The sequence below is a fragment of the Heterodontus francisci genome, chromosome 23 (assembly GCF_036365525.1).
Source record: "Heterodontus francisci isolate sHetFra1 chromosome 23, sHetFra1.hap1, whole genome shotgun sequence".
Taxonomy (NCBI): Eukaryota; Metazoa; Chordata; class Chondrichthyes; order Heterodontiformes; family Heterodontidae; genus Heterodontus; species Heterodontus francisci.
Genome location: NC_090393.1, coordinates 16174768 through 16200331, shown reverse-complemented (window position 1 = coordinate 16200331; position 25564 = coordinate 16174768). Strand labels below are relative to the sequence as shown.

The 25564-nt window shown below is 43.3% G+C and overlaps 1 protein-coding gene across 1 annotated transcript; it reads left to right on the top strand.

The window, feature by feature from the left end:
• The first annotated feature begins 2 nt into the window (after positions 1-2).
• Positions 3-24441, top strand: mmab (metabolism of cobalamin associated B). Its single transcript, XM_068054750.1, has 9 exons — positions 3-147; positions 2526-2587; positions 3293-3386; positions 6830-6887; positions 11718-11790; positions 12424-12521; positions 14627-14691; positions 20200-20259; positions 23767-24441. Exons 1-9 carry the CDS (start codon positions 44-46, stop codon positions 23855-23857), a joined length of 705 nt encoding a protein of 234 aa, XP_067910851.1. The 5' UTR covers positions 3-43; the 3' UTR covers positions 23858-24441.
• Positions 24442-25564: the final 1123 nt, after the last annotated feature.

Here is a 25564-nt window from a genome sequence, read left to right as displayed (position 1 = left end):
CGCGAGGTGGCCTGACTGCGCGCGCCGGAGCGGAAGAGGCCGGATGTCCTCGAGTTGTGTGAGGGTGTTTGGCTGTGTGTGTCGGCCCCGGGGGGCGGCAGCCTGGTTATGGAGCAGGCGAAGCTATTGCAGTGTAGACGGTGATAGGTGAGCACCGTCTGAGGAGGGGGAGAATGTTTAAATTGGACATCCATCCCTCCAACAGCTCAAAGCTGGTACTGGGTGTCAGTTCAGGCTGCTGTAGTACATTCATTACAAACCCTTCCCCCTCCATTAGATTAGAAAAGAGCTGAGGGGACCATATAAATCTGCTAGTGTTAATTTGATATGAAGCTCGTAGTTTCTCTTTAATCATAAAACACAGACATTTTCATGAAGATGGGGCCTCCTTTAGTAGAGGAAAAATATGGAGTAAATGAGTGACCAAGTTCCAGCGTCTCTTACTAAGTTTAAGTTTAATATATTTGATAGTGTATATGGATGTAAGATTCTATTATAAATGCAACACACAATCTTCAAAAGATCTCAACGTTTACTTTATGCTTCTAACCTGGAGTTGAAACTGATGGCGTTACAGTTTGAAAGCTCTTTGACCAAACAACGAACACTGAGCTTGTGCTCACTTCAGTTGCACTTTATTGCCTTCACACATTGTACAGAATGAATGTCTTGTGAGCAATGCCATATGAAAACTTTAAAAAAAACTCTCATGTTGGTGTTTTGCTTACATATTAGGGTCCCTAACATGATTGAATTAATCATATTGTGTTTTTAACGAAGATGATAGGTTTTAATTTAATAATTCTGTATATTCTCGGGGACAAGGATTTTAGGAAGGTTGTACTCATTGATTGCAGGCCCACTGGTGACCAGTCAGGCCTATCTGTGACTGGCAGATTCTCCCACAGTGGGTGCAAGTGAAGGTGTAGTTGCTGCTGGGGGCAATTGGATCTGTCCTCCTTTTCTCTTGCCGCTGATTCTTCAATCAGTCCCAAAGGTGTTTGTAGTACCCCCAAAGTAGCATCTCCAGGCATTTGATCTATGACCTGTGCTTCCCACTGGCGATGGTCAATGTGGCACACAGAGAGGGACTTTAGGGAGTCCTTGAAATGTTTGCGTGGGGGGCCCCTCTGTGGTCAGCTCTCTGCAATACAATCTTGGGCAGGCAACTGTCATCCATCTGGGCAACATTATGACCTGCCCAATGCAGTTGACTTTGCAGTAGGATGGCTCTATACTAATGCTGTATATTTATGTGAAAACTACATCAATGACCTTGGTTACTATTTAAAGTTACCAGTAGCTTAACTCTCTTTTTTGTTAATTTTATCTTGCATTTTTTAAAATATCTAGGATATAGAGGAAGAGATTCCAGGGAGATAGGTGGTAGGGGTTGTGTCGCATTATTGGTGTGGAATGGGGTGGGGAGGAGTGGTGATCATGGAATGTGGGGAAGTGAGAGAATCTGGGAGAACAGTTAGGAGAGGGAGAAGTGGTCATGGTATTTGAGACTGTTGTGATCGGAGTATCAGATTTAGAAAGAGACTATGGCAGAATTGGTAAGAATCCTAAATAGGGAGAGGAGTGATAGGTATGGTAGTGGTGGGGGGTAAGACTTGGGGTGTGGCATCGCTGGGATGACTAATCTGGTGTGGGAGCATGTTGGGGTGGTGGGGGTTCTGGGTGCAACTGACAGAATGTGCATTGACGGGACTTGTGTGTTGATGGATTAGTTATTTAGTGATTGCTGGAGGGGTCAAAGGTATGGATGCTCAGGGAAGTTGGCAGCAGCAGTGGAAGGGATTTCTTAGGATTTTCTGAAGCGAGTTGGGGAATCCTGCACATTCTGATATAGTCAAAAAAAAAGTTGAGAATGTATTTTAAAACTAAACAGGTTTTCCATTTTCCCAGGTCAGCCCCCAACTTGATCATGATTGGCCCTTTGCTCTGTCGCAGCCAGATCCAAGACCAGCCTTAAGACTGAATGTTGGTTCAGTCAAGGTGGGTGGGGGCAGTTGTGCCGAGTGGACAGGATTTCTAAAGTGATGAGTGGGGAAACCTGTTGTTTAAAAATAAAAAAAAGCACTTGGCAATCTGCCTTCCAAGAACTGAAAAAAGAATCTTTTTTAAAAAAATCAGTACTGGAAATTGGTTCCCAGCAATGGCTAGTTGCAGGGTTCTCCTACCCCAGTAATGCATCTTAACTTCATTTTCTGTAACATAAACTACCTTTTCCATGACAAACTGGGCTTCTGTGCTCCTGGACTGGGGAAGAATAAAAAAAGAGCTATTATTCCCCAACCCAGTGACACTGAGGCCAGTTGTAGCACTCCTGTTGCTGCTCCACCAGCTAACTGAAAGATAGACATTGAATGTGGGGTCTTTTGGTTTGCATGCCTTTGTAACACATTGATGCACTACCAATTAAACCTTCAGAGGAGTTTACAGATAATTTTTGCTGTGCTTTGGAGCTAGCCTATGATCGTACAGTTACTGAGTTGTAATTTTTAAAATATGTTTTGCAGTTCTGACGCCAAAACAGAGAAGCCCAAGACTCCAAAGATTTACACAAAGACGGGAGATAAAGGTTTGCAGTGATACTAAGGGACATGTTTGCTCAGTTACTTAGGGTAGAGCTGCTCCGAGATTTTCAAGCTGATGTATAAAATAAAGCAATGTTCTCTTGATGTTATAGAAAGTAATTTTTTTAAGTTCTGAGAGTTTGGGGAAGGACAACAATGAAATTGTTCTTCTTTGAGGATCGTTTAAACTTGAGATAATGGCCAACACCTTGCATGAAACATGGTGAAAACAATTGTTCAACAGTATTTGTTGTAATTTTTAACAACTTTGAATTGATCTTCAAAACTTGAGTTACACCTGGGCCACAAATGTTTGCTCCCAGTCCTCTGCTCGTGCTACTGTGAGCAGAGCAGCAGGGGGCATGTGAGTAGTTTGTAGTCTCTTGATGGCAGTTCTCCTGGGATCTACATTACTTGAAATAATAGTGTCATGAAGTGCCCTAGAACTGCACCTTCATGTCCTAAAGTACTGTGACTCTATTGGATCAAATAAGTTTGATAGGATTACTGGTGGATTCATATATTTCTTTGTACTCTAATTTTTCTGATATACAAAACTCTAGAGAATACTGCAGTACAAAATGAGCAATAGCAAATAGTCTTGTATTGCACCTGCCTTATTTGCTTTTTCATTTAACTTCAATGCAACTGGCACAGACACATTTATAGTTTGTTCCTTAGGTTTTTTTATAATTTCCATGTTTTGAAAGGGTTTTCCAGCATATTCACCGGGGAGCGCAGGCGCAAGGATGATGATGTGTTTGAAGCTTTGGGCAGTACGGATGAATTGACATCTGCAATTGGGTATGTAACCCTTAACATTTGGAGATATTGAGCAACTTGTGCTTGTGGCACACCTGTATTTCTTGTATTACTTAAGGATCATAGGAAATTGGAGCAGGAGTAGGCCATTTGGCCCATCGAGCCTGCTCTGCCATTCAAACAGATCATGGCTGATCATCTACCTCAATGCTATTTTCCCCACTATCCCCATATCCCTTGGTGTCATTAGTAACCAGAAATCTATTGATTTCTGTCTTGAACATGCTCAATGATTGCGCTTCCACAGCCCTCTGGGGTAGAGAATTCCACAGATTCCTCCTCATCTCAGAATAAGGGACAGGCCATTTAAGATTGAGACTGTGCCCCCTGGTTCTAGACTCACCAGCCAAAGGAAACATCTACCCACATCTATCCTGTCACACCCTGTAAAAATTTTGTAAGTTTCAATGAGGTCACCTCTCATTCTTTGAAACTCTAGAGAATACTGGCCCAGTTTCTGCAATCTCTCATAAAACAATCCCGCCACCTCAGGGATTATTCTGGTGAACCTCCGTTACATCCCTCTATGGCAAATATATCCTTCCTTAGATAAGGAGACCAAAAAATTACACAAATACACCAGGTGCAGTCTCACCAAGGCTTTATACAATTGCAGCAAGACATCTTTACTCCTATGCTCAAATTCCCTTGGTATGAAGGTCAACATACCATTTGCCCTCCTAATTGCTAGCTGTACCTGCATACTAGCTTTTAGTGACTCATGAACTAGGACACCCAGGGCCCTTTGGACATCAACATTTCCCAAACTCTCGCCATTTAAGAAATCACAGAATCACAGAATAATACAGCGCAGAAGAGGCCCTTCGGCCCATCGAGTCTGCACCGATGCATTAAAACACCTGACCTGTCTACCTAATCCCATTTGCCAGCACTTGGCCCATAGCCTTGAATGTTATGACGTGCCAAGTGCTCATCCAGGTACTTTTTAAAGGATGTGAGGCAACCTGCCTCTGCCACCCTCTCAGGCAGGGCATTTCAGACCATCACGGTAAAGAAGTTCTTCCTCAAATCCCCCTTAAACCTCCCACCTCTCACCTTAAACTTGTGACCCCTCGTAACTGACCCTTCAACGAAGGGGAACAGCTGCTCCCTATCCACCCTGTCCATGCCCCTCATAATCTTGTATACCTCGATCAGGTCACCCCTCAGTCTTCTCTGCTCCAATGAAAACAACCCAAGCTTATCCAACCTCTCTTCATAGCTTAAATGTTCCATTGTACTCTTGCCTTTATGTTTTTTCTACCAAAGTGGATCACTTCACACTTATTCACATTATATTCCATGTGCCATGTTCTTGTCCATTCACATAGCCTGTCCAAATTCCCTTGAAGCCTCCTTGCATCCTTCTCACAACTAGCATTCCCAACTAGTTTTGTCATCAGAAAATTTGGAAATATTACATTTCGTCCCCGTAACCAAATAATTTCTATAGATTGTGAACAGCTGTGGCCCAAGCACTGATCCTTGCGGTACCCCACTAGAAACAGCCTGCCATCCTGAGAAAGACCCATTTATTCCTACTGTCTGCTTTCTGTCTGTTAACCAATTCTCAATCCATAGCAGTATCTCGTGTGCTCTAATTTTGTTTACCAGCCTCCTGTGTGGGACCTTATCTGAAAATCCAGTACACCATATCCACTGGTTTTCCTTTATCTTTGCTACTAGTAACATCCTCAAAAAAAACTCCCAACAGATTTGTCAAAAATGATTTCCCTTTCACAAATCCATGTTGACTCTGCCCAATCATGACATTATTTTCCAAGTGTCCAGTTATCTCATCCTTTATAATAGATTCTAACATTTTCCCTACCACTGACGTCAAACTAACAGGTCTGTAGTTCTCTGTTTTCTCTCTCGCTCCCATCTGAAATAGTGCGGTTATATTTGCTACTTTTCAGTTTGCAGGAACCCTTCCAGAATCTATAGAATTTTGAAAGATAACCACCAATTCATCCACTATCTATAGCCACCTCCTTCAATACTCTGGTATGTAGCTCATCTGGTCCAGGGGATTTTTCAACTTTGTCGAATTAACTTTTCTAGTGCTACTAATTTCTTTCAGCTCTTCTTTACAAGTCCCTTGGTTTCCTAGTATTTCTGGGAGATTTTCTGTGTCTTCCTCCATGAAGGCAGACAAAGTAACTGTTTAATTGAAAGAATTGAATGAGGCATTTCCTCATTCTCCACCACAAACTCTCCTGTCTCTGCCTGTAATGGACCCACATTCGTCCTTGCTAATCTTTTCCTTTTCACTTACCTAAAGAAGCTCTTACAGTTTGCCTTTGTTTCTAGATAGCTGGAATTAATTATCCCATTTCTCTTTATCAGTTTCTTGGTCCTCCTTTGTTGGATTCTAAATTGCTCCCAATCCTCGAGCTTACCACTTTTTCTGGCGACCTTATAGGGCATTTCTTTTGACCTAATGTAATCTTTAACTTCTTTTGTTAGCCACAATTGATGCACCTTTCCTGCTGGGTTTTGGGCTGCAGGCACTACACAGTGAGTTATCCAGACCTGGAATGTTCAGTCTCTCGTGCTGTTAAAGTAGCTCAGTCGGGGAGAGGATGGCACTGTAAATGGCTGCAATGCTCTGGAGAGGAAAAATTATGCCAGGATTTTCACTCCTTCCCCGGGTTTAAACTGCCATTGTGGGGATATTGGATAAGAACATTGCTTGTGATGCCTCCCACAGTTAAATGGCACTCACTGTTTCAACATGAATATTAGACACTTGGATAAGAGACTAGAGGGCAGCAGACATCCACGGAAACAAATCCGAGCAGCAGCTATCAACCTTGGGAGGGAAGGGAGGAAAGAAGGTGGGAGAGGCGAAATAGAAATGGAAAAAAAACCATAATGTGCAGTTCCAAATCACCAGGAACCGCCTTATGCTGTTGCCTCTCTGCAATAAACCAGTGGACTGGGTTGCAGTGTGTTAGCACATTGTTCTGGAATCTTGGATTTGCATTCAATCCTGACTGGTATTTGGGACAACATTCCTACTTCACATGGATGTGAACATTTTTCCACTTTTCACAGCCAAAATGAACATCAAACTGTCCCAGGTCAAGTACAGCTAATGGGGCTTTAATCCCCTCCCTTCCCCCACCCTAATCATGTGCCTTAATCCTAATCTGAAGGATACCTCAACCTGTATCAGTGTAGCATTTTCCTTTTCCAATACCAGATGTCCTTGTTGTCTGAGTAAGATTACCAATTTAGTATTAATGTAGAATTGTGGGCTGTGTGTTAATGCTGATTAGCAACTGGGTAAAGACGTACAAACACGTATAATTTGTATTCCCAGGGGAGGGAGAATCTTGTGCTACACTGTTGTGGTTTTCTCACATTTTATGGTGTCTGTGAAGCATCAATGACCATGAGCTGCCTTTTGTTTCTTTCAGGCTGGCAGTTGAGTTCTGTTTGGAGCAAGGTCATGAGTTTGAGGAGGAGCTTTACAAGGTACGGTGAATCATAAATCAAATAGCACAGATGAGGCCATTTGTCCCATTGTTTTTTTTTTCCAAAATATACTTTATTCATAAAAATCTGTAAAAATTACATTGCCAAACAGTTTCCAAACAGCACGAAAAAATACAAACATTGCAAAAGAGATCAGTTTCTTTCAATAATGTCATGAGTTTCTTCCCAACCCTTCCGTTTCACAATTGTCATGTCAATTACAGTTTTACATTTGCAGCAATTGAGAATATTAACGATACAGTTCGAGGGGCTTCCCATGGTTCCAGCCCCTCAGTCCAGCTTGGTGGGGGAACCTTACACTGTGGTCTTTCCCCATTGAGCCTTTGCTGCGGCTGCCCCAAGCTTTAGTGCGTCCCTCAGCACGTAGTCCTGGACCTTGGAATGTGCCAGTCTGCAACATTCGGTGGTGGACAACTCTTTGCGCTGGAAGACCAGCAAGTTTCGGGCAGACCAAAGGGCGTCTTTCACCGAATTGATAGTCCTCCAGCAGCAGTTGATGTTTGTCTCGGTGTGCGTCCCTGGGAACAGCCCGTAGAGCACAGACTCCTGTGTTACAGAGCTGCTTGGGATGAACCTTGACAAAAACCACTGCATCTCTTTCCACACCTGCTTTGCAAAGGCACATTCCATGAGGAGGTGGGCGACCGTCTCTTCCCCACCACAGCCAACGCGGGGGCACTGTGCGGAGGGGGCGAGACTTCGGGTGTGCATGAAGGATCTGACGGGGAGGGCCCTTCTCACCACCAGCCAAGCTACGTCTTGGTGCTTGTTTGAAAGTTCTGGTGATGAGGCATTCCGCCAAATGACTTTGACGGTCTGCTCGGGGAACCATCCGACAGGATCCACCGTTTCCTTTTCCCGTAGGGCCTTGAGGACATTCCGTGCAGACCACTGCCTGATGGACCGGTGGTCAAAGGTGTTTTTCCGCAGAAACTGCTCCACGAAGGATAGGTGGTACGGCGCCGCCCAACTGCACGGTGCGTTCCGCGGCAATGTGACCAGGCCCATCCTTCGCAACACCGGGGACAGATAGAACCTCAGCACGTAGTGACACTTGGAGTTTGCGTACTGGGGATCTACACATAGCTTGATGCAGCCGCACACGAAGGTGGTCATCAGGATGAGGGCCACGTTGGGTACATTTTTCCCGCCCTTGTCCAGAGATTTGAACATCGTGTCCCTCCGGACCCGGTCCATTTTAGATCCCCAGACGAAGCGGAAAATGGCTCGGGTGACTGCCACGGCGCAGGAGTGGGGTAAGGGCCAGACCTGCGCCACGTAGAGCAACAACGTGAGCGCCTCGCACCTGATGACCAGGTTCTTACCCACAATGGACAGAGATCGCTGCCCCCACATGCCCAACTTTTGTCGTACCTTGGCTACTCGCTCCTCCCATGTTTTGGTGCACGCCCCGGCACTTCCGAACCATATCCCCAGCACCTTCAGGTAATCTGACCTGACGGTGAAGGGGACACAGGATCGGTCAGCCCAGTTCCCAAAGAACATGGCCTCGCTCTTGCCGTGGTTAACTTTGGCTCCCGAGGCCAGTTCGAACTGGTCGCAGATGCGCATCAGTCTGCGCACCGACAGCGGATCCGAGCAGAAGACGGCGACGTCATCCATGTACAGGGAAGTTTTGACCTGAGTGCCTCCGCTGCCTGGGATTGTCACCCCTCTTATGCTCGCATCCTTCCTAATAGACTCAGCAAAGGGTTCAATACAGCAAACAAACAAGACCGGGGACAGAGGACAGCCCTGTCTGACTCCAGATTTGATCGGGAAACTTTCAGATTCCCACCCGTTGATTGACACTGCGCTACTGATGTTTGTGTAGAGCAGTTGGATCCAATTGCAGATTCCCTCCCCAAACCCCATTTTGGAAAGCACGTCCATCATGTAGGTGTGCGATATCCTGTCAAAAGCCTTCTCCTGGTCCAGGCTGATGAGGCAGGTGTCCACCCTCCTGTCCCGTACGTAGGCGATCGTATCCCTGAGTAGCGCGAGACTATCAGAGATCTTCCTGCCGGGTACAGTACAGGTCTGATCGGGGTGAATCACCAACTCCAGAGCAGACTTGACTCGACTGGCTATGACTTTGGACAGAATCTTGTAATCAACATTAAGCTCTTTAAAGAATTGGTCCCTTTCCTCTGGCTAGACCAGGTCTGGAATACTGTGTACAACTCTGAGTACCACATTTAGGATATATCAACCTTGGAAGGAGTGCAGGGTAGATTCACCAGCATGTTAACACAACTCCAAGGGCTAGGTTATGAGGAGAGATTACATAAAATAGGCTTGCATTCCCTGTAATATAGCTTAAGGAGTGATTTGAGATTTTTAGGACTTTGAAAGGAATTGATAGGGCAGCAAGTGAAACTTTTTCCACTGGTGGAGGGAGTCAAGGACAAGGGGAAATAACTTCAAGTCACAGCCAGGCCATTCAGGAGAGAAGTTAGGAAACACTTCTTCAAGCAAAGGCATGGGAGATGTGTGGGAACTTCCCCACAAAAAGCAGTAAATGCTAGCTTAATAATTTTAAATCCGAGTTTGATAACACCCTTGGCTAGCAAAAATTTAAGGGAAGTGGATGGAGTTCAGATGCAGATCAACCATGATCTAATTGAATCGTGGACAGGCTCGAGGGGCTGAATGGCCTATTCCTGTTCCTAAGTTCCCTCTAGTTACTGACCCTCCTGCCAGTAGAAACAGTTTCTTGGTATTTACTCCATTAGAACCCCTCATAATTTTGAACAACTCTATTAACTCTCCCCTTAACTTTCTCTGCTGTAAGGAGAACAACCTCAGCTTCTCTAGTCTCTCTGGCGCAGTATATGTTGAGATTACTGATGTGCTTAGGGATGCTTTAAGTTGTTCATCAATTGTGGCAGTTGCTGGAGTTTATCTTCAAAAATGTGTAAGACTCAGAATTCAGGAACATGTTTTTTGTGTTAAGTAAAACTAATACTAATGTACTGTTTTATATATAATAAGAAATGCTGGAAATACTCAGCAGGTCTGGCAGCATCTGTGGAGAGAGAAGCAGAGTTAACGTTTCAGGTCAGTGACCTTTCAGAACTGACAAATATTAGAAATGTAAAAGATTTTAAGCAAGTAAAGTGGGGGGTGGGGCAGGAGATAACAAAAGAGGTGTTGATAGGACAAGGTCACAGAAACGTTAACTCTGCTTCTCTCTCCACAGATGCTGCCAGACTTGCTAAGTATTTCCAGCATTTCTTGTTTTTATTTCAGATTTCCAGCATCTGCAATATTTTTCTTTTATTTTACTGTTTTATTATGTTCACATTTAGGTCACTTAATGGTCAACTTTGGGTCAGACTGAAAAATTAAAAAAAAATTACTTTTCACAATTTTGAGCTGGAAAACTTGAAAGTGATTTTAAAGTATTAAACTTTCAACTCTCCTGATGGCTTAATGTCAAAGTATACTATCTGATGTGATGCTCAGCTGTATAGATCAGAAGGTTAGAGGTTACAGCTGAACTAGCATATAAAAGCCTGTATGATGGCTGGAACACAATTAACCTCGCTGTTCCTAGGATAGGAAAGTAAAAAAAGCTAGCCATGATTCCCACTACCAGACTGTTTGCAACCTTGGTGTCATGTTTGACGCCAAGATGAGCTTCTGACGACACATCTGCACCATCACTAAGATAGCCTATTTCCACCTTGTAACATTGCTTGATTCTGCACCTGCCTCATTTGATCTGCTGCTGAAACCCTTATATGTGTCTCTGTTATCTCTAGCCTTGATTACTCCAATGCACTTCAGGCCAGCCTCCCACATTCTACCCTCCATATATCCAAGACTCAATTGCCTGTGTCCTTACTCGCACCAAGTCCCATTCCACCCATCATCCCTGTGCTCACTGACCTATGTGGTTCCTGGTCAAGCAACTTGTCGATTTTTAAAATTCTCATCCTTGCTTTCAAATTCCTCCATGGCCTTTACCCTCTCTATCTCAGTAATCATCTTCAGCCCCACAGCCCTCAGATATCTGCACTCATTCTGGTCACTTAAGCATCCCTGATTTTAATTGCTCCACCATTGGTGGCCATGCCTTCAGCTACCTAGGCCCTAAGATCTGGAATTCCCTTCCTAAACCTCTCCATCTCTCTCTCCTCCTTTAAGATACTCCTTAAAACCCACCCCTTTGACTAAGCTTTTGACCAAATACCCTAATGTCTGTTATGTGACTGTCAAAATTTGCTTTAATGCTCCTGTGAAGCATCTTGGGATGCTTTATTATGTTTAAGGTGCTATGTAAATACTTGTACTTTATTGCTATTCAGTGGCTCCCCCACCACCCACCTCCAGAAAAGTGCTTGTTTGGGAATGAGGACTGGATAAGGCTGTAAAAGTGAAATTGAGTGGATTAAATGAGCCTTAATTATAACAGAAACTCTATGTTCACTTTGTTAAATAAGACAGCTTAAAATTTGTATCTGGTCTCATTTCTTAAGGGGTAACAGTCCACCTACTGAAAGATTGAGAACACGTTATAAAGACACTAAATCAAGTTCCGATCTATTGTTAGGCCTTTCAAGTTACGCTATCATATTAAATATTGGGCAATACGAGTGAACCCCTGAATATAAGATGTGGGACTGTTTACAAGGTAACCTGCACCAGTGAACTCTAATAACTAAGGCATATCTGTAGTTTGTATAGTTACTGTGAAGAATAGCCACTTGAGACAATTGCAGCATTTTTGATGTAATCAATTATTTCAGATACTTGGCTGTGTACTATGGCTATATTAACTATCTTGTTTGGCTTGTTTCACAGATCCAGTGTGTGTTACAGGATGTTGGATCCAACGTAGCTACTCCCATCTCCTCGGCACGAGAGAGCCATCTTAGTAAGGGATTTTAAAGGAAATCAATTAAGGCTAATTTAATTTTAATTCTCCTGGTTGTGCAAAACTCTTGTTTCTCCTTCCGTCCCCACAACCCCATTTCAGACACAAACTATCTGATCAGTAGTGATCAGGCTATCCTTCCCAAACATCATCTGGTGTTGTTCTGAGTTGGCAGTTGGGCAGTGATCAAGGACAACACATGGTCGTTCACTCTGATATTTCCTTTCTCATTTTTTTTTAAAGTCCTTACTGTTGTGGGTGTGGTCCCTGTGAGAATCGTGAGAGAACTTCAATCCTGCCATGTGGTAATGTGCTGTGCCAAGAGATGGGCTAAATCTGCCCATGCCACAAGATGGTGCTGGAGCTGAGTGAAACTAGCCTGTGCTCAGTAGCTCCCCATTGTAGTGAGCTGAGATTTGCAACACAGCAACAGTGATCAATCCTGCTTGTGCTGTGGCATCATGTATTGATGTCTCAATGTGCTACGTCAGTGTACTGCTTGGTAACTAGGATTATTATATATTTGTAACACACGACATGGGACTGAGAGTAATTAGTAATTACATATTATTTTGCTCAGAATTCTTCAACATCAGTGAAAACGTTGATTTATCCTTTGTGTGATTTTATTAGAGAGAACAACATTTAGTGAAAAGCCAGTGATTGAGTTGGAATGCTGGATTGATCGATATACGGAGCATCTCCCACCTCTAACTAACTTCATCCTACCAGTATGTATCTCATACGATTCTCTCCCGCAGCATACTATACTCAAATCATACTATCCATGACACATTAAGCTACAAATTCATGTTTGTAACAGGGTGCTGTCACTTCAAGGTATTTTGCAAACCCACTGAGTTCTTGTACTTTACTGTGCTGCAGATTTAACAAGCACAACGTCAGTTGTATCTGCCACAAAAATAGTTTGAGTAAAAGAAACATATTTTTCTGATGGTCAGTGTAGCTGGGATCCACAGCAGGGCAATTCCAAGAGCTGAGCCTGAAATCTTGGGAATGGCAGTGAATAGTTTTCAAAGGCGTGGGTCTGTTTCAGAACAACAAGCAGAGTGGTGGACGATGTATCTGGCCATAATCATTCACGATCGCAATTGCACGCACTCTGATTTTCATCGGGAAGTTTTTTTTATTCTTTCATGCGTTGTGTGTGTCGCTGACATGGCCAGCATTTGTTGCCCATCTCTAATTGTCCTTGAGGTGGTAGTGAGCCAAGTTTTTGATCCAGCGACAGTGAAGGAACAGCGATACAGATCCAAGTTAGGATGATGTGAGGCTTGGAGGGGAATTTATAGGTGGTGGTGTTCCCATGTGTCTGCTGCCCTTGTCCTTCTAGGTGGTAGAAGTCATTGGTTAGGAGGGGGCTGTCAGAGCCTTGGGGAGTTGCTGCAGTGCATCTTGTAGATGGTATACAATACTCCCACAGCAGTAGTAGTGGAGCGATGAATGTTTAAGGTGACGGCTGGGGTGCCAATCAAGTGGGCTGCTTTGTCATAGTTATTCAGCACAGAAACAGGCCCATCGTGTTCTGGATGGTGTCGAGCATCTTGAATGTTGTTGGAGCTGCACTGATCCTGGAAAGTGGAGAGTATTCCATCACACTCTTGACTTGTGCCTTGTAGATGGTAGACAGGCTTTAGGGAGTCAGGAGGTGAGTTACTTACAGAATTCCTAGCCTCTCCCCTGTTCTTCTAGCCACAGTATTTATATGTCTGGTCTAGTTAAGTTTCTGGTCAATGGTAACCCCCAGGATGTCGATGGTGGGGGATTCAGTGATGGTAATGCCTTTGAATGTCAAGAGGAGATGGTTAGATTCTCTTTTGTTGGAGATGTTACTTGCCACTTACCAGCCCAAGTCTGAATGTTGTCCAGGACATGCTGCATGTGGGCACGGACTGCTTCAATATATGAGGAGGCGCGAATGATACCGAACACTCTGCAATCATCAGCGAACATCCCCACTTCTGACCTTCTGATGGAGGGAAGTTCATTGATGAAGCAGCTGAAGATAGTTGTGTCTAGGATGCTACTCTGAGGAATTCCTGCAGTGATGTCCTGGGGCTTAGATATTTGGCTTCCAACAACCATCTTTCTGTATGCTAGGTATGACTCTAACCAGTGAAGAATATTCCCCCTGATTTCCGTTCACTTCAATTTTGCTAGGGTTCCTTGATGTTGGGGCAGTCACTCACCTCAAGCGGGGACCTGATACACCCCACAGAGGGAGAATTATCCCTTGGGATGTATTCTGAACCTTTCAGTAACTGTTCTCAGCACTGGCAGAAAATCGTCCCCTTCCTTTTGGCTCCATCCACCATCAAATACCAGATAACAAGAAGCATGGGGAAATCCAAATTTATGGATTCTCTTTCTTAAATACACTGAAAATGAAAGGCATTTTGTAGTTTCAAGTGTGTTTCAATTCAGACTGCCATGTTGATTGTCAACTTCCAGTGATTCAGTGAAATAAAAATCATGCCATCTGTTAGCTCTTCAAAGGCCCAGAGCATCGCTTGATCTTTATTTCCAGCCGAAATATATTTCTTAAGCCCAATTTCTATTTTTCTTTCATCAACTAAGGGAGCTTTTGTCAATAATTCATAAGCAGGGCACACAGAGACCCAAACTCTAGCTTAACCCCTCTAATGCCCTTGTTGGTGACTTGACCAAGAGCAGCCATTGAAGTGAAACTTGCCATACTTACCAGACAATGCATGTGCTGTTGCACCCACTGACTCAAATTCTGTGCTTACTGTTGATATCTTGTGTTCCACTGAACAAAGAAGGCTGCCATAATTCTTTTCTCTTCCTTTTGCAGTCAGGAGGAAAATGCAGTGCAACCCTGCACCTAGCGCGAGCAATCTGTCGCAGGGCAGAGAGGAGGTAAGTTAATGAACAGGATCATTATTATTTTACTGCCATTCCAACAGTATTGCCTCGGTGTCTAACCGGTACACACTATTGTTTTGCATTTAGTTAAATAGTGCTGATAAACTGAATGAAATTGAAAGGCGGAGTGTATCATAAGGAAGTGCTGCATAATCTTAAGCATTATATAAAACCTCCTTCCATGGACAGCCTCCCATAATTCCATCCATGTAGCCTCACTCTGGCTAAGTAAGTGAATCTATAGTCTAATGTGATACTGAGATTGAGTAGAAAGCGTCCAAGTTTAATAATTGCAACTGGCATGACTATAGACAATTTACAACTATCTGTGGAGCCTCATTTCCCACTCCTGATCATTATCCAACAAGCCTTACTTGGGTGGGGGGTGTCCCTCCCCTCCTTCCCTTAGCCTTCAGTAGCTTTCAGTTACTCTGTTTTGTTATGACCGAGGTGTGCGGAGTGCACTGTCTTTCTCTAGTTCCACTTCTCCATGGGTCACAACATAATTAAATGTTTATCCAGTTACCAATATGGTCAATTATATACTCTATTTTTATTTCAGAATAAAATACACCAACCAGGTTTCTTTAATAAACGACAAAATTATCAATTTATTATAAAACAAGGCATATTCAGTAATGATGCAAAGAGTCATAGAGTTATACAGCACAGAAACAGGCCCTTTGGCCCACCGTGTCCGTGCTGGCCATCAAGCCTATCTATTCTAATCCCATTTTCCAGCACTTGGCCCATAGCCTTGTATGCTATGGTGTTTCAAGTGCTCATCTAAATACTTAAATGTTGTGAGGGTTCTTGCCTCTACCACCCCTTCAGGCAGTGTGTTCCAGATTCCAACCACCCTCTGGGTGCAAGAAATTTTCCCCGATTCCTCTCTAAACCTCCTTCCTCTTACCTTAAATCTGTGCCCCCTGGTTATTGACATCTCTGCTAAGGGAAAAAGTTTCTTCCTATCAGCCCCTCAATTTTGTATACCTCAATCAGGTCCCCCCTCAGCCTTCTCTGCTCTAAGGAAAACAACCCTAGCCTATCCAGTCTCTCTTCATAGCTGAAATGCTCCAGCCCAGGCAACATCCTGGTGGATCTCCTCTGCACCCTCTCCAGTGCAATCACATCCTTCCTATAGTGTGGCGACCAGAACTGTACACAGTACTCCAGCTGTGGCCTAACTAGCGTTTTATACAGCTCCATCATAACCTCCTTGCTCTTGTATTCTATGCCTGGGCTAATAAAGGCAAGTATCCCATATGCCTTCCTAACCACCTTATCTACCTGTGCTGCTGCCTTCAGTGATCTATGGACAAGTACACCAAGGTCCCTCTGACACTCTATACTTCCTATGGTCCTACCATCCATTGTATATTCTTGTTAGTCCTCCCAAAATGCATCACCTCACACTTCTCAGGATTAAATTCCATTTGCCACTGCTCTGCCCATCTTACCAGCCCATCTATATCGTCCTGTATTCTAAGGCTTTCCTCCTCACTATTTACGACACCACCAATTTTCGTGTCATCTGCAAACTTACTGATCATGCCTCTTATATTCACATCTAAGTTGTCGATGACACGAAGGTTGCTGGAGTTGTGGATAGTGTGGAAGGCTGTTGTAGGTTGCAACGGGACATTGACAGGATGCAGAGCTGGGCTGAGAAGTGGCAGATGGAGTTCAAACTGGAAAAGTGTGAAGTGATTCATTTTGGAAGGTCGAATTTGAATACAGAATACAGGCTTAAAGACAGGATTCTTGGTAGTGTGGAGGAACAGAGGGATCTTGGGGTCCAAGTCCATAGATCGCTCAAAGTTGCCACCCAAGTTGATAGGGTTGTTAAGAAAGCGTTTGATGTGTTGGCTTTCATTAACAGGGGGATTGAGTTTAAGAGCCGCGAGGTTATGCTGCAGCTCTATAAAGCCCTGGTTAGACCACACTTGGAATATTGTGTTCAGTTCTGGTCGCCTCATTATAGGAAGGATGTGGAAGCTTTAGAGAGGGTGCAGAGGAGATTTACCAGGATGCTGCCTGGACTGGAGGGCATGTCTTACGAAGAAAGGTTGAGGGAGCTAGGGCTTTTCTCATTGGAGCGTAGAAGGATGAGAGGTGACTTGATAGAGGGGTACAAGATGATGAGAGGCATAGATAGAGTGGATAGCCAGAGACTTTTTCCCAGGGCGGAAAGGGCTATCACCAGGGGGCATAATTTTAAGGTGATAGGGGGAAGGTTTCGGGGAGATGTCAGAGGTAGGTTCTTTACACAGAGTGGTGGGTGCGTGGAATGCACTGCCAGCGGTGGTAGTAGAAGCAGATACATTAGGGACATTTAAGCGACCCTTGGATAGGTACATGGATGATAGAGTATGAAGGGTATGTAGGTAGTTTGATCCTAGAGTAGGTTAAAGGTTCGGCACAACATCGTGGGCCGAAGGGCCTGTACTGTGCTGTACTGTTCTAAATCATTGATGGACACCACAAACAGCAAGGGTCGCAGCACCAATCTGTGCGGTGCACTACTGGTCACAGACTTGCAATTGCAAAAACAAGCCTCGACCATCACCCTCTGCCTCCTGCCACCAAGCCAATTTTGGATCCAGTTTGCCAAAGTTCCCTGGATCCCATGGGCTCTTACCACCTTATCAAAAGTCTTGCTGAAGTCCATGTAGACTACATCAACTGCTTTACCCTCATCTACATACCTGTTCACCTCCTCGAAAAATTCAATCAAATTTGTTAGACGTAATCTCCCCGACAAAGCTGTGCTATCCTTGATTAATCCTGTCCCTAATTTTTTCCAATAGTTTTCCTACCACTGATGTTAGACTCACTGGCCTGTAATTACCTGGTTTATCCCTACTACCCTTCTTGAATAATGGTACCACATTCGCTATCCTCCAGTCCTCTGGCACTTCTCCTGTGGCCAGAGAGGATTTGAAAATTTGTGTCAGAGCCCCTGCAATCTCCTCCCTTGCCTCACCTAACAGCCTGGGATACATCTCATCTGGGCCTGGGGATTTATCCACTTTTAAGCCCACTAAAACTGCTAATACTTCCTCCCTTTCAATGCTGATTTGTTCAAGTATATCACAATCTCCCTCCCTGATCGCTATACCTACATCGTCCTTCTCCATAGTGAACACAGATGAAAAGTAGTCATTTAAAACCTTACCTACATCCTCCGGCTCCGGACACAGATTGCCACTTTGGTCCTTTAATGGGCCCTACTCTTTCCCTTGTTATCCTCTTGCCCTTAATATACTTATAAAACGCCTTGAGATTTTCCTTTATCTTGCCCACCAGTGTTTATTCATGCCCCCTCTTCCCTCTCCTAATTACTTTAAGTACCCTCCTATACTTTCTAAACTCCTTTAGGGCCTTTGCTGTTTTCAGCCCTCTGAATCTGCCATAAGCCTCTTTTTTTTTTTGCTTATCCAATCCTCTATATCCCTTGACATGCAGTGTTTCCTGGACTTATTGGTTCTACCCTTCACCTTTTATGGGAACATGGTGGCCCTGAACTCTCACTCATTTCTTTTTGAATGACTCCCACTGGTCTGATGCAGGCTTTCCTACAAGTAGCTGCTTCCAGTTCACTTTGGCCAGATCCTGTTTTATCATATTGAAATCGGCCTTCCCCCCCAATTCAGTACCTTTATTTCCGGTCCATATTTGTCCTTTTCCGTAACTACCTTCAATCTTAGTTATGGTCACTATCCCCGAAATGCTACCCCACTGACACTTCTACGACTTGTCTGGCTTCATTCCCAAAGATTAGGACCAGTACCACCTTGTTGGACTTTCTATGTGCTGGCTCAAAAAGCTCTCCTGGATGCACTTTAAGAATTCCGCCCCCTTTAAGCCTTTTGCACTAAGACTATCCCAGTTAATACTGGGGAAGTTGAAATTCCCTATTACCCTATTATTTATACACCTCTGAGATTTGCCTACATATCTGCTCCTCTATCTCTCCCTGACTGTTTGGCAGCCTGTAGTTCACTCCCAGCAAAGTGATTGCCCCCTTTTTGTTTTTAAGTTCTACCCATATGGCCTCATTTGAGGAACCTTCTAAGATATCATCCCTCCTTACTGCAGTAACTGACTCCTTGATCAATTGTGCAATGCTACCCCCTCTCTTACATCCCACCCCCCTACCCCCGCCCCCACACGCCTGAAGATTCTATACCCTGGAATATTAAGCTGCCAGTCCTGCCTTTCCCTCAATCGTGTCTCTGTGATAGCAATAATATCATATTCCCATGTGTTAATCAACACACTCAATTCATCTGCCTTACTTGTAAGACTCCTTGCATTAAAATAGATGCAATCCAGCCTTGCATTATTTGCTTGTGTCTTAACAGGTCTATATTTGCTCTGCCTTCCAGACTTAGCATTAACACAGATTGAAATATGAAAATTCCCTTCGAACTTAGCCCAACACACACACCAGTTAAAGAAAAAAATAAAGTTTTCTCTGTAGAGATTTCTTCATAAAAATAAAAAAGACAAAAAAAACTTTGGCCAAATAGTTGTTTTTTTTTCTTGAAGAAAAAGGAGAGGATATGGAAACCCTGGCATGAATCAATGCCTTCGGAAGGGAGTGGCAGAAATTTGGGAGCGAATACTTTTTAAAGCAGGATTACTAAACTCTAATTCAGCTGGCAACATGCTCTTAGGACCAATTTAACATATGTAAACTAGCTGCTGCAAAGCTCAGTGTAGTGTGGTACAGTTAAATCATGTAAATGCGATCAGTGCTAAAACTAAACCAGCTAAATACTGCATGCAACAGTCTCTACCAAAGTATGTTTCAGGCAGAAAAATTTGCTAGATCCTACTGGTTCAGCAATTTTATTTCTGGGGTAGTTTATTAATGCTCTCTGATTTTTGAGGAGGAGTGAGCACAGGTGAGAGCCTTATTTCCTGGGTCATGTTGAGCAGGGAGATGCCAAGTGAAGGCTGTGCTGTCTCCTACCAGGTGTTGGGGAAGACAAATCAAAAGGAAACTGTTTACACCTGCTGACCTCTCCTGAACTCCCTCCTTTCACAGAATCAGAGACGACCATTCGGTACATCACGTCTGCACCAGCTCTCTGAGCAATTTACAGTGCCATTCCCCTGCCTTCTCCCTGTAACCCTGCACATTCTTCCTTTTCCGATAACTATCTACTTCCCTTTAGAATGCCTCGATTGAACCTGCCTGCATCTCACTCTCTGGCAGTGCATTCCAGATCCCTTCCTTGTCCCTTTATTGATCCTGTCCTATGCTCTGTCCTCCTTGCCCTGATCCTACCTCACTAATCTCTCCTTTTATCATGCTTTCTGGCAGTGGTCATGAGGCATGGGTAGTGGCTCTTATCCTCAGGCCAGTCAGATGATTAGAGGAACAAAAATAAAAGGGACATTTGCCAGAAATTCTAATCTTAAATACATTTTAAAATCTGAGTATCTTTGGAGTTCACAATCTACTTTTTAACTATACATTTCCTTTACCAGCATGATCAGCATTGTACAAGCTGGGGAAGCTGACCGTAATGCTGCAAGATACCTCAACAGGTAAACCAGTTTTGCGCAGTAGAAATTATTGATGTATAGCTAGACCAGAGAGCTAAGTGTTTTCAAGTCCTGAAATGTAAATAAACATTAGGATACGTAGATATTCACATTAAAGGGTGGGGAGCAGTAGTCCAGATGGTGAGTGGCTCCCCCAGTGGAGAGGGGACTGAATAACAGTGGGACTTTTTTTTTGTATTCTGTTTGACCAAGTTGCCAGTATGAGGGATACAGCAACAATTGCAGAGTAAAGCTCAATCTATACTGCCCAACCTATCATTTAATCACAAAAGCATCTCTATTGACCAGTGTGAATTTTTCTTCCCGATTTAGTGGCTCTCTGAGCAAAGGAGAATGAGGTTGAATCCATTTGGGTGGAAATTAGAAACTCTAAGAAGAAAAAGTCATTGATAGGCGTAGTCTATAGGCCACTAAATAATAACATCACATTGGGGCGGGCAATAAACAAAGAAATAATTAATGCCTGTAAAAATGGTACGGCAATTATCATGGGGGATTTTAATCTACATATAGATTGGTCGAACCAGCTCAGTCAGGGTAGCCTTGAGGAGGAGTTCGTTGAGTGTATCCGTGATAATTTTCTTGAACAGTATGTAAGGGAACCGACGAGGGAGCGAGCTATCCTAGATCTAGTCCTGTGTAATGAGACAGGAATAATTAATGACCTCATAGTTGGGGATCCTCTGGGAAGGAGTGATCACAGTATGGTTGAATTTAGAATACAGATGGAGAGTGTGAAGATAAAATCCAATAGCAGGATCCTGCGCTTGAACAAGAGGGACTACAATAGAATGAGGGAGGACTTGGCTGGAGTAGACTGGAAACATAGATTTTATGGTGGGACAGTTGACGAGCAGTGGAGGACTTTCAAAGCAATTTTTCAAAGTGCTCAGTAAAAGTATATTCCAGTGAAAAGGAACGACTGGAAGAAAAGGGGTAATCTGCCATGGGTGTCTAAGGAAATAAGGGAGGCTATCAAATTGAAAGAGAAGGCATACAAAGTGGCCAAAAACAGCATGAAACTAGAAGATTGGGAAAACTTTAAAGGTCAACAGAGAGCCACAAAAAGGGCTATAAAGAAAAGTAAGATAGAAAAGAGAAAAAACTAGCACAGAATATAAAGACAGATAGCAAAAGTTTCTATAAATATATAAAACGAAAAAGAGTGGCTAAAGTAAACGTTGGTCCTTTAGAGGATGAGAAGGGGAATTTAGTTATGGGATATGATGAAATGGCCGAGGCATTGAACAGGTATTTTGTATCGGTCTTCACAGTGGAGGACATTAATAACATGCCAGTAATTGACAGAGACGAACGTAGGTGAGGACCTGGAAACAATCATTAATACGGAAGAGGTAGTGTTGGGCAAGCTAATGGAGCTAAGGATTGATAAGTCTCCTGGCCCTGATGGAATGCATCCTAGGGTACTAAAAGAGATGGCGGGAGAGATAGCAGGTGCACTGCCGATAGTTTTCCAAAATTCACTGGACTCTGGGGTAGTCCCAGCAGATTGGAAAACAGCAGATGTGATGCCACTGTTTAAAAAGGGAGGTAGACAAAGGATGGGGAATTATAGACCGGTTAGCTTAACCTCTGTAGTGGGGAAGATGCTTGAGTCTATTATCAAGGAAGAAATAGCAGGGCATCTCGATAGAAATTGTCCCGTTGGGCAGACGCAGCATGGGTTCATGAGGGGCAGGTCATGCTTGACAAATCTTTTGGAATTCTATGATGACATTACGAGCAAGGTGGACAATGGGGACCCAGTGGATGTGGTGTACCTAGATTTCCAAGAGGCTGCTGCATAAGATAAGGATGCATGGCGTTAGGGGTAAAGTATTAGCATGGATAGAGGATTGGTTGACTAACAGGAAGCAGAGAGTGGGGATAAATGAGTGCTATTCTGGTTGGCAATCAGTCACTAGTGGTGTGCCTCAGGGATCGGTGTTGGGTCCGCAATTATTTACAATTTATATAGATGATTTGGAGTTGGGGACCACTTGTAGGGTGTCAAAGTTTGCAGATGACACTAAGATGAGTGGCAGAGCAAAGTGTGCAGATGACTGTGAAACATTGCGTGATACATTGAGTGAGTGGGCAAAGGACTGGCAGATGGAATACAATGTTAATAAATGTGAAGTCATTCATTTCGGTAGGAGTAACAGTAAAAAGGATTACTTGAATGGTAAAAAGTTGCAGCATGCTGCTATGCAGAGGGACCTAGGTGTCCTTGTGCATGAATCGCAAAAAGTTGGTCTGCAGGTACAGCAAGTAATTAGGAAGGCAAATAGAATTTTGTCCTTCATTGCTAAAGGGATTGAGTTTAAAAGCAGAGAGGTTATGTTGCAGCTGTATAAGGTACTGGTGAGGCTGCACCTGGAGTACTGTGTGCAGTTTTGGTCTCCTTACTTGAGAAAGGATGTACTGGCACTGGAGAGGGTGCAGAGGTGGTTCACTAGGTTGATTCCGGAGTTGAGGGGGTTGGCTTATGAGGAGAGACTGAGTAGATTGGGATTATATTCATTGGAATTCAGAAGAATGAGGGGGGATCTTATAGAAACATATAAAATCATGAAGGGAATAGATAAGATACAAGTAGAGAGGATGTTTCCACTGGCAGGTGAAGCTAGGACAAGAGGGCATAGCCTCAAGATTAGAGGGAGCAGATTTAGGACTGAATTAAGAAGGAACTTCTTCACCCAGAGGGTTGTTAATCTATGGAATTCCTTGCCCAGTGAAGTAGTTGACGCTTCTTCAGTAAACGTTTTTAAAGCTAAGGTAGATATCTTTTTGAATAATAAAGGAATTAAGGGATACGGTGAGAACGCGGGTAAGTGGATCTGAGTCCACGAAAAGATCAGCCATGATCTTATTGAATGGCGGAGCAGGCTCAAGGGGCTGGACGGCCTACTCCTACTTCTGATGATCAAAGGTGCCTGTAATTTGAGGAGTTTTTATGTGGTCACTAGGCAGTAGGCTTGAGAATGTCTCGTCCTTTCACTTATGGGTCTTGCATCTAGCTGTTCTCAGCTAGGCAGCAATAGGGGCATTTTATTTGGCTTTTGTCCTCAACTAGTAATTGCTGTTCAGTGTCTCTTGCTGGAAATGTGCGTGGACATTGGCTGAGAATAGCATCAACACAACAGTGAAGATGCCTAACATGCAATAGTTGCTCGCCCAGTCACTGGTAGAATGGCAATTGCCAGAGAGCTTTTGCCACAAGTGGAACCTTTGTGAGAGTAAATGTGTGGGATAGGGCAATTAGATTTAAAACAAATAAAATTAACTGAAGTTCACCAAAGCACTTGTTAAATAACCCAGCTTTTTATGGAAATATTACCTACTGAGGTGAAGTTTGAAAAGTGGATCGATCATCACATGCCCATAAATGATCTGTCCTCTCACAGAACTATATCTTGTCAATCTATAATGTTTTACTGTGCAGTGATCATGATCCCCAGGGTTTTCCGTTTTCCTGTTTCCTCACAGGCTGAGTGATTACCTGTTCACATTGGCAAGGTATGCTGCCATGAAGGAAGGCAAAAAGGAGCAGATTTACAAGAAGACAAATGAAGACTAGCACAGATGTCCTCTTGTTCCACTTAAAATGAAGATGGTGAAACCTTGTCAGCTGACCTCAGCAGAGCTGTTTTATTTTACGATTGTAAATCTTTTCTTTCAGTGGAAAGGTATTTAGAGCTTTTAAATGGGTGGCTTGCTTTGTATCTCAGATCGCAGAAGATTGGTGCTATGCTAGCCACTTGGCACTGTTTCTCATTTGTGGAAAAATGAATCTCTATCACTGGAACAAAGTTGGTCTGCCCTTTTTATTTCCCAGTGCAGTTGATGGCAAAAAAGTGATTGTGCTGTTGATTGCACATTTACGTAACTTAACACTTCAAGCTATCTTTGATCCTATCTTTTTGGATGGAAAGGATACTTTTAATGGCAAGCTGGGCACAGTTAATCATTGGGTGCGTGAGTGTGCACACCATGCTGTATAATGTGGATCTGTTCTGAGTGAAACTCTCACTTGTTGCTACCAGGTCATGTTCAAGCAATTTTCTTTGTTTATATTCCTATTCTGAGGCATTTCCTAAGAAAAGTACATCAACATTTTTATCATTGGTTAAAAAGTAACCGCTGGACTTGAGGTGGGGTTGGGCAAGTTTTTGCATTGGGGAGGGGGTGTGGGGGGGAAGGATGAATGATTTTTGCACTAAGTAAGGGATGTAAAAAGGTTGAAGAGGAGAATATTTCTCCATTTTCGTCACTGTCTACTTCCGCATGTTGAGGTTGGGACCCCAACCCCAGCATCTGAAGAATGCTCCTTACTTCACCAGTGAAAGATTTCTAGTCCTCTCATTAGTTGTGTTTGAGACCTCTTGGGCATTGCCAGTTCAGTGCTAATTTTTCCCAAATTAGCTTTCAGTTGAGGCTCTTGCCCAGTAGGAACTGGGATGACACCACCAAACCTCTGCACTGAGGAAACTTTCAATCCATTAACAAAATAGATTATAACTCCTGTCTTCTGCAAAGAAAGATTAAACATATTGTAATTTAGTCTTTTCCCCAAAAATCTGTTATTTCTCTTTGCCTTCCTGTTTTGCACAACGAATAACCATCCAGAGGACAAGAACAGCAAGAATCGCTCTTTGTTCAAGACAATCTGGGGCACATCAGACTTTTGCTCCAACAAGATGGCTCAGATGTCTGCAAATCCCAATCTGGTTTAAAAATCAAAAATGCTAGGAAATACATTGGATCCATTTGCATCTGAAAGAAAGAAACCAGTTAACATTTCAGTGAAAGCTCTTCATTCAGATGCTGTTTAGCTTTTATTTTTGCTGATATTTCCCACAATGTTGTAATCAGTGTTGCTAAGTAACCATTGTATTTCATGAGACGTCTTTTAGTTTCCATTTGTTACTGAGTTCATCGTGTAAGACTTTAATTTCCAATGACTTGTGCTGGAAGTGAATTTTTAAAAAAATCCTGTGCTCTAAATAAAAATGGTTTTGAAGAAATCAGACAAATTTACCCTTGATTTTTAATTTGCTCAGAATGGACACTGTTGTACAGTGGAACTAGTTAAAATGACTGCCATTTGTTTTAAAAATCAATTGGCTGTACTGTTAGAATTTGTCAAATTTTCCCATTGCTTTCTTTACCTTTTTTGCTATAGTTCTCTATTATAGCTGTGATCTTGTTGAACATAACAGGAATAGGCAGTTTAACCCCTTCCAACCTGTTTTGCCATTCACTGAGAGTGGCTGATCTGTAACCT

Excerpts from the sequence above, each read along its gene's own strand:
- mmab (XM_068054750.1), top strand. The coding sequence starts at position 44 with ATGTCCTCGAGTTGTGTGAGGGTGTTTGGCTGTGTGTGTCGGCCCCGG. Across the intron at positions 2,588-3,292 it reads CACAAAGACGGGAGATAAAG|GGTTTTCCAGCATATTCACC; the intron begins GTTTGCAGTGAT and ends ATGTTTTGAAAG. Across the intron at positions 20,260-23,766 it reads GCTGCAAGATACCTCAACAG|GCTGAGTGATTACCTGTTCA; the intron begins GTAAACCAGTTT and ends GTTTCCTCACAG.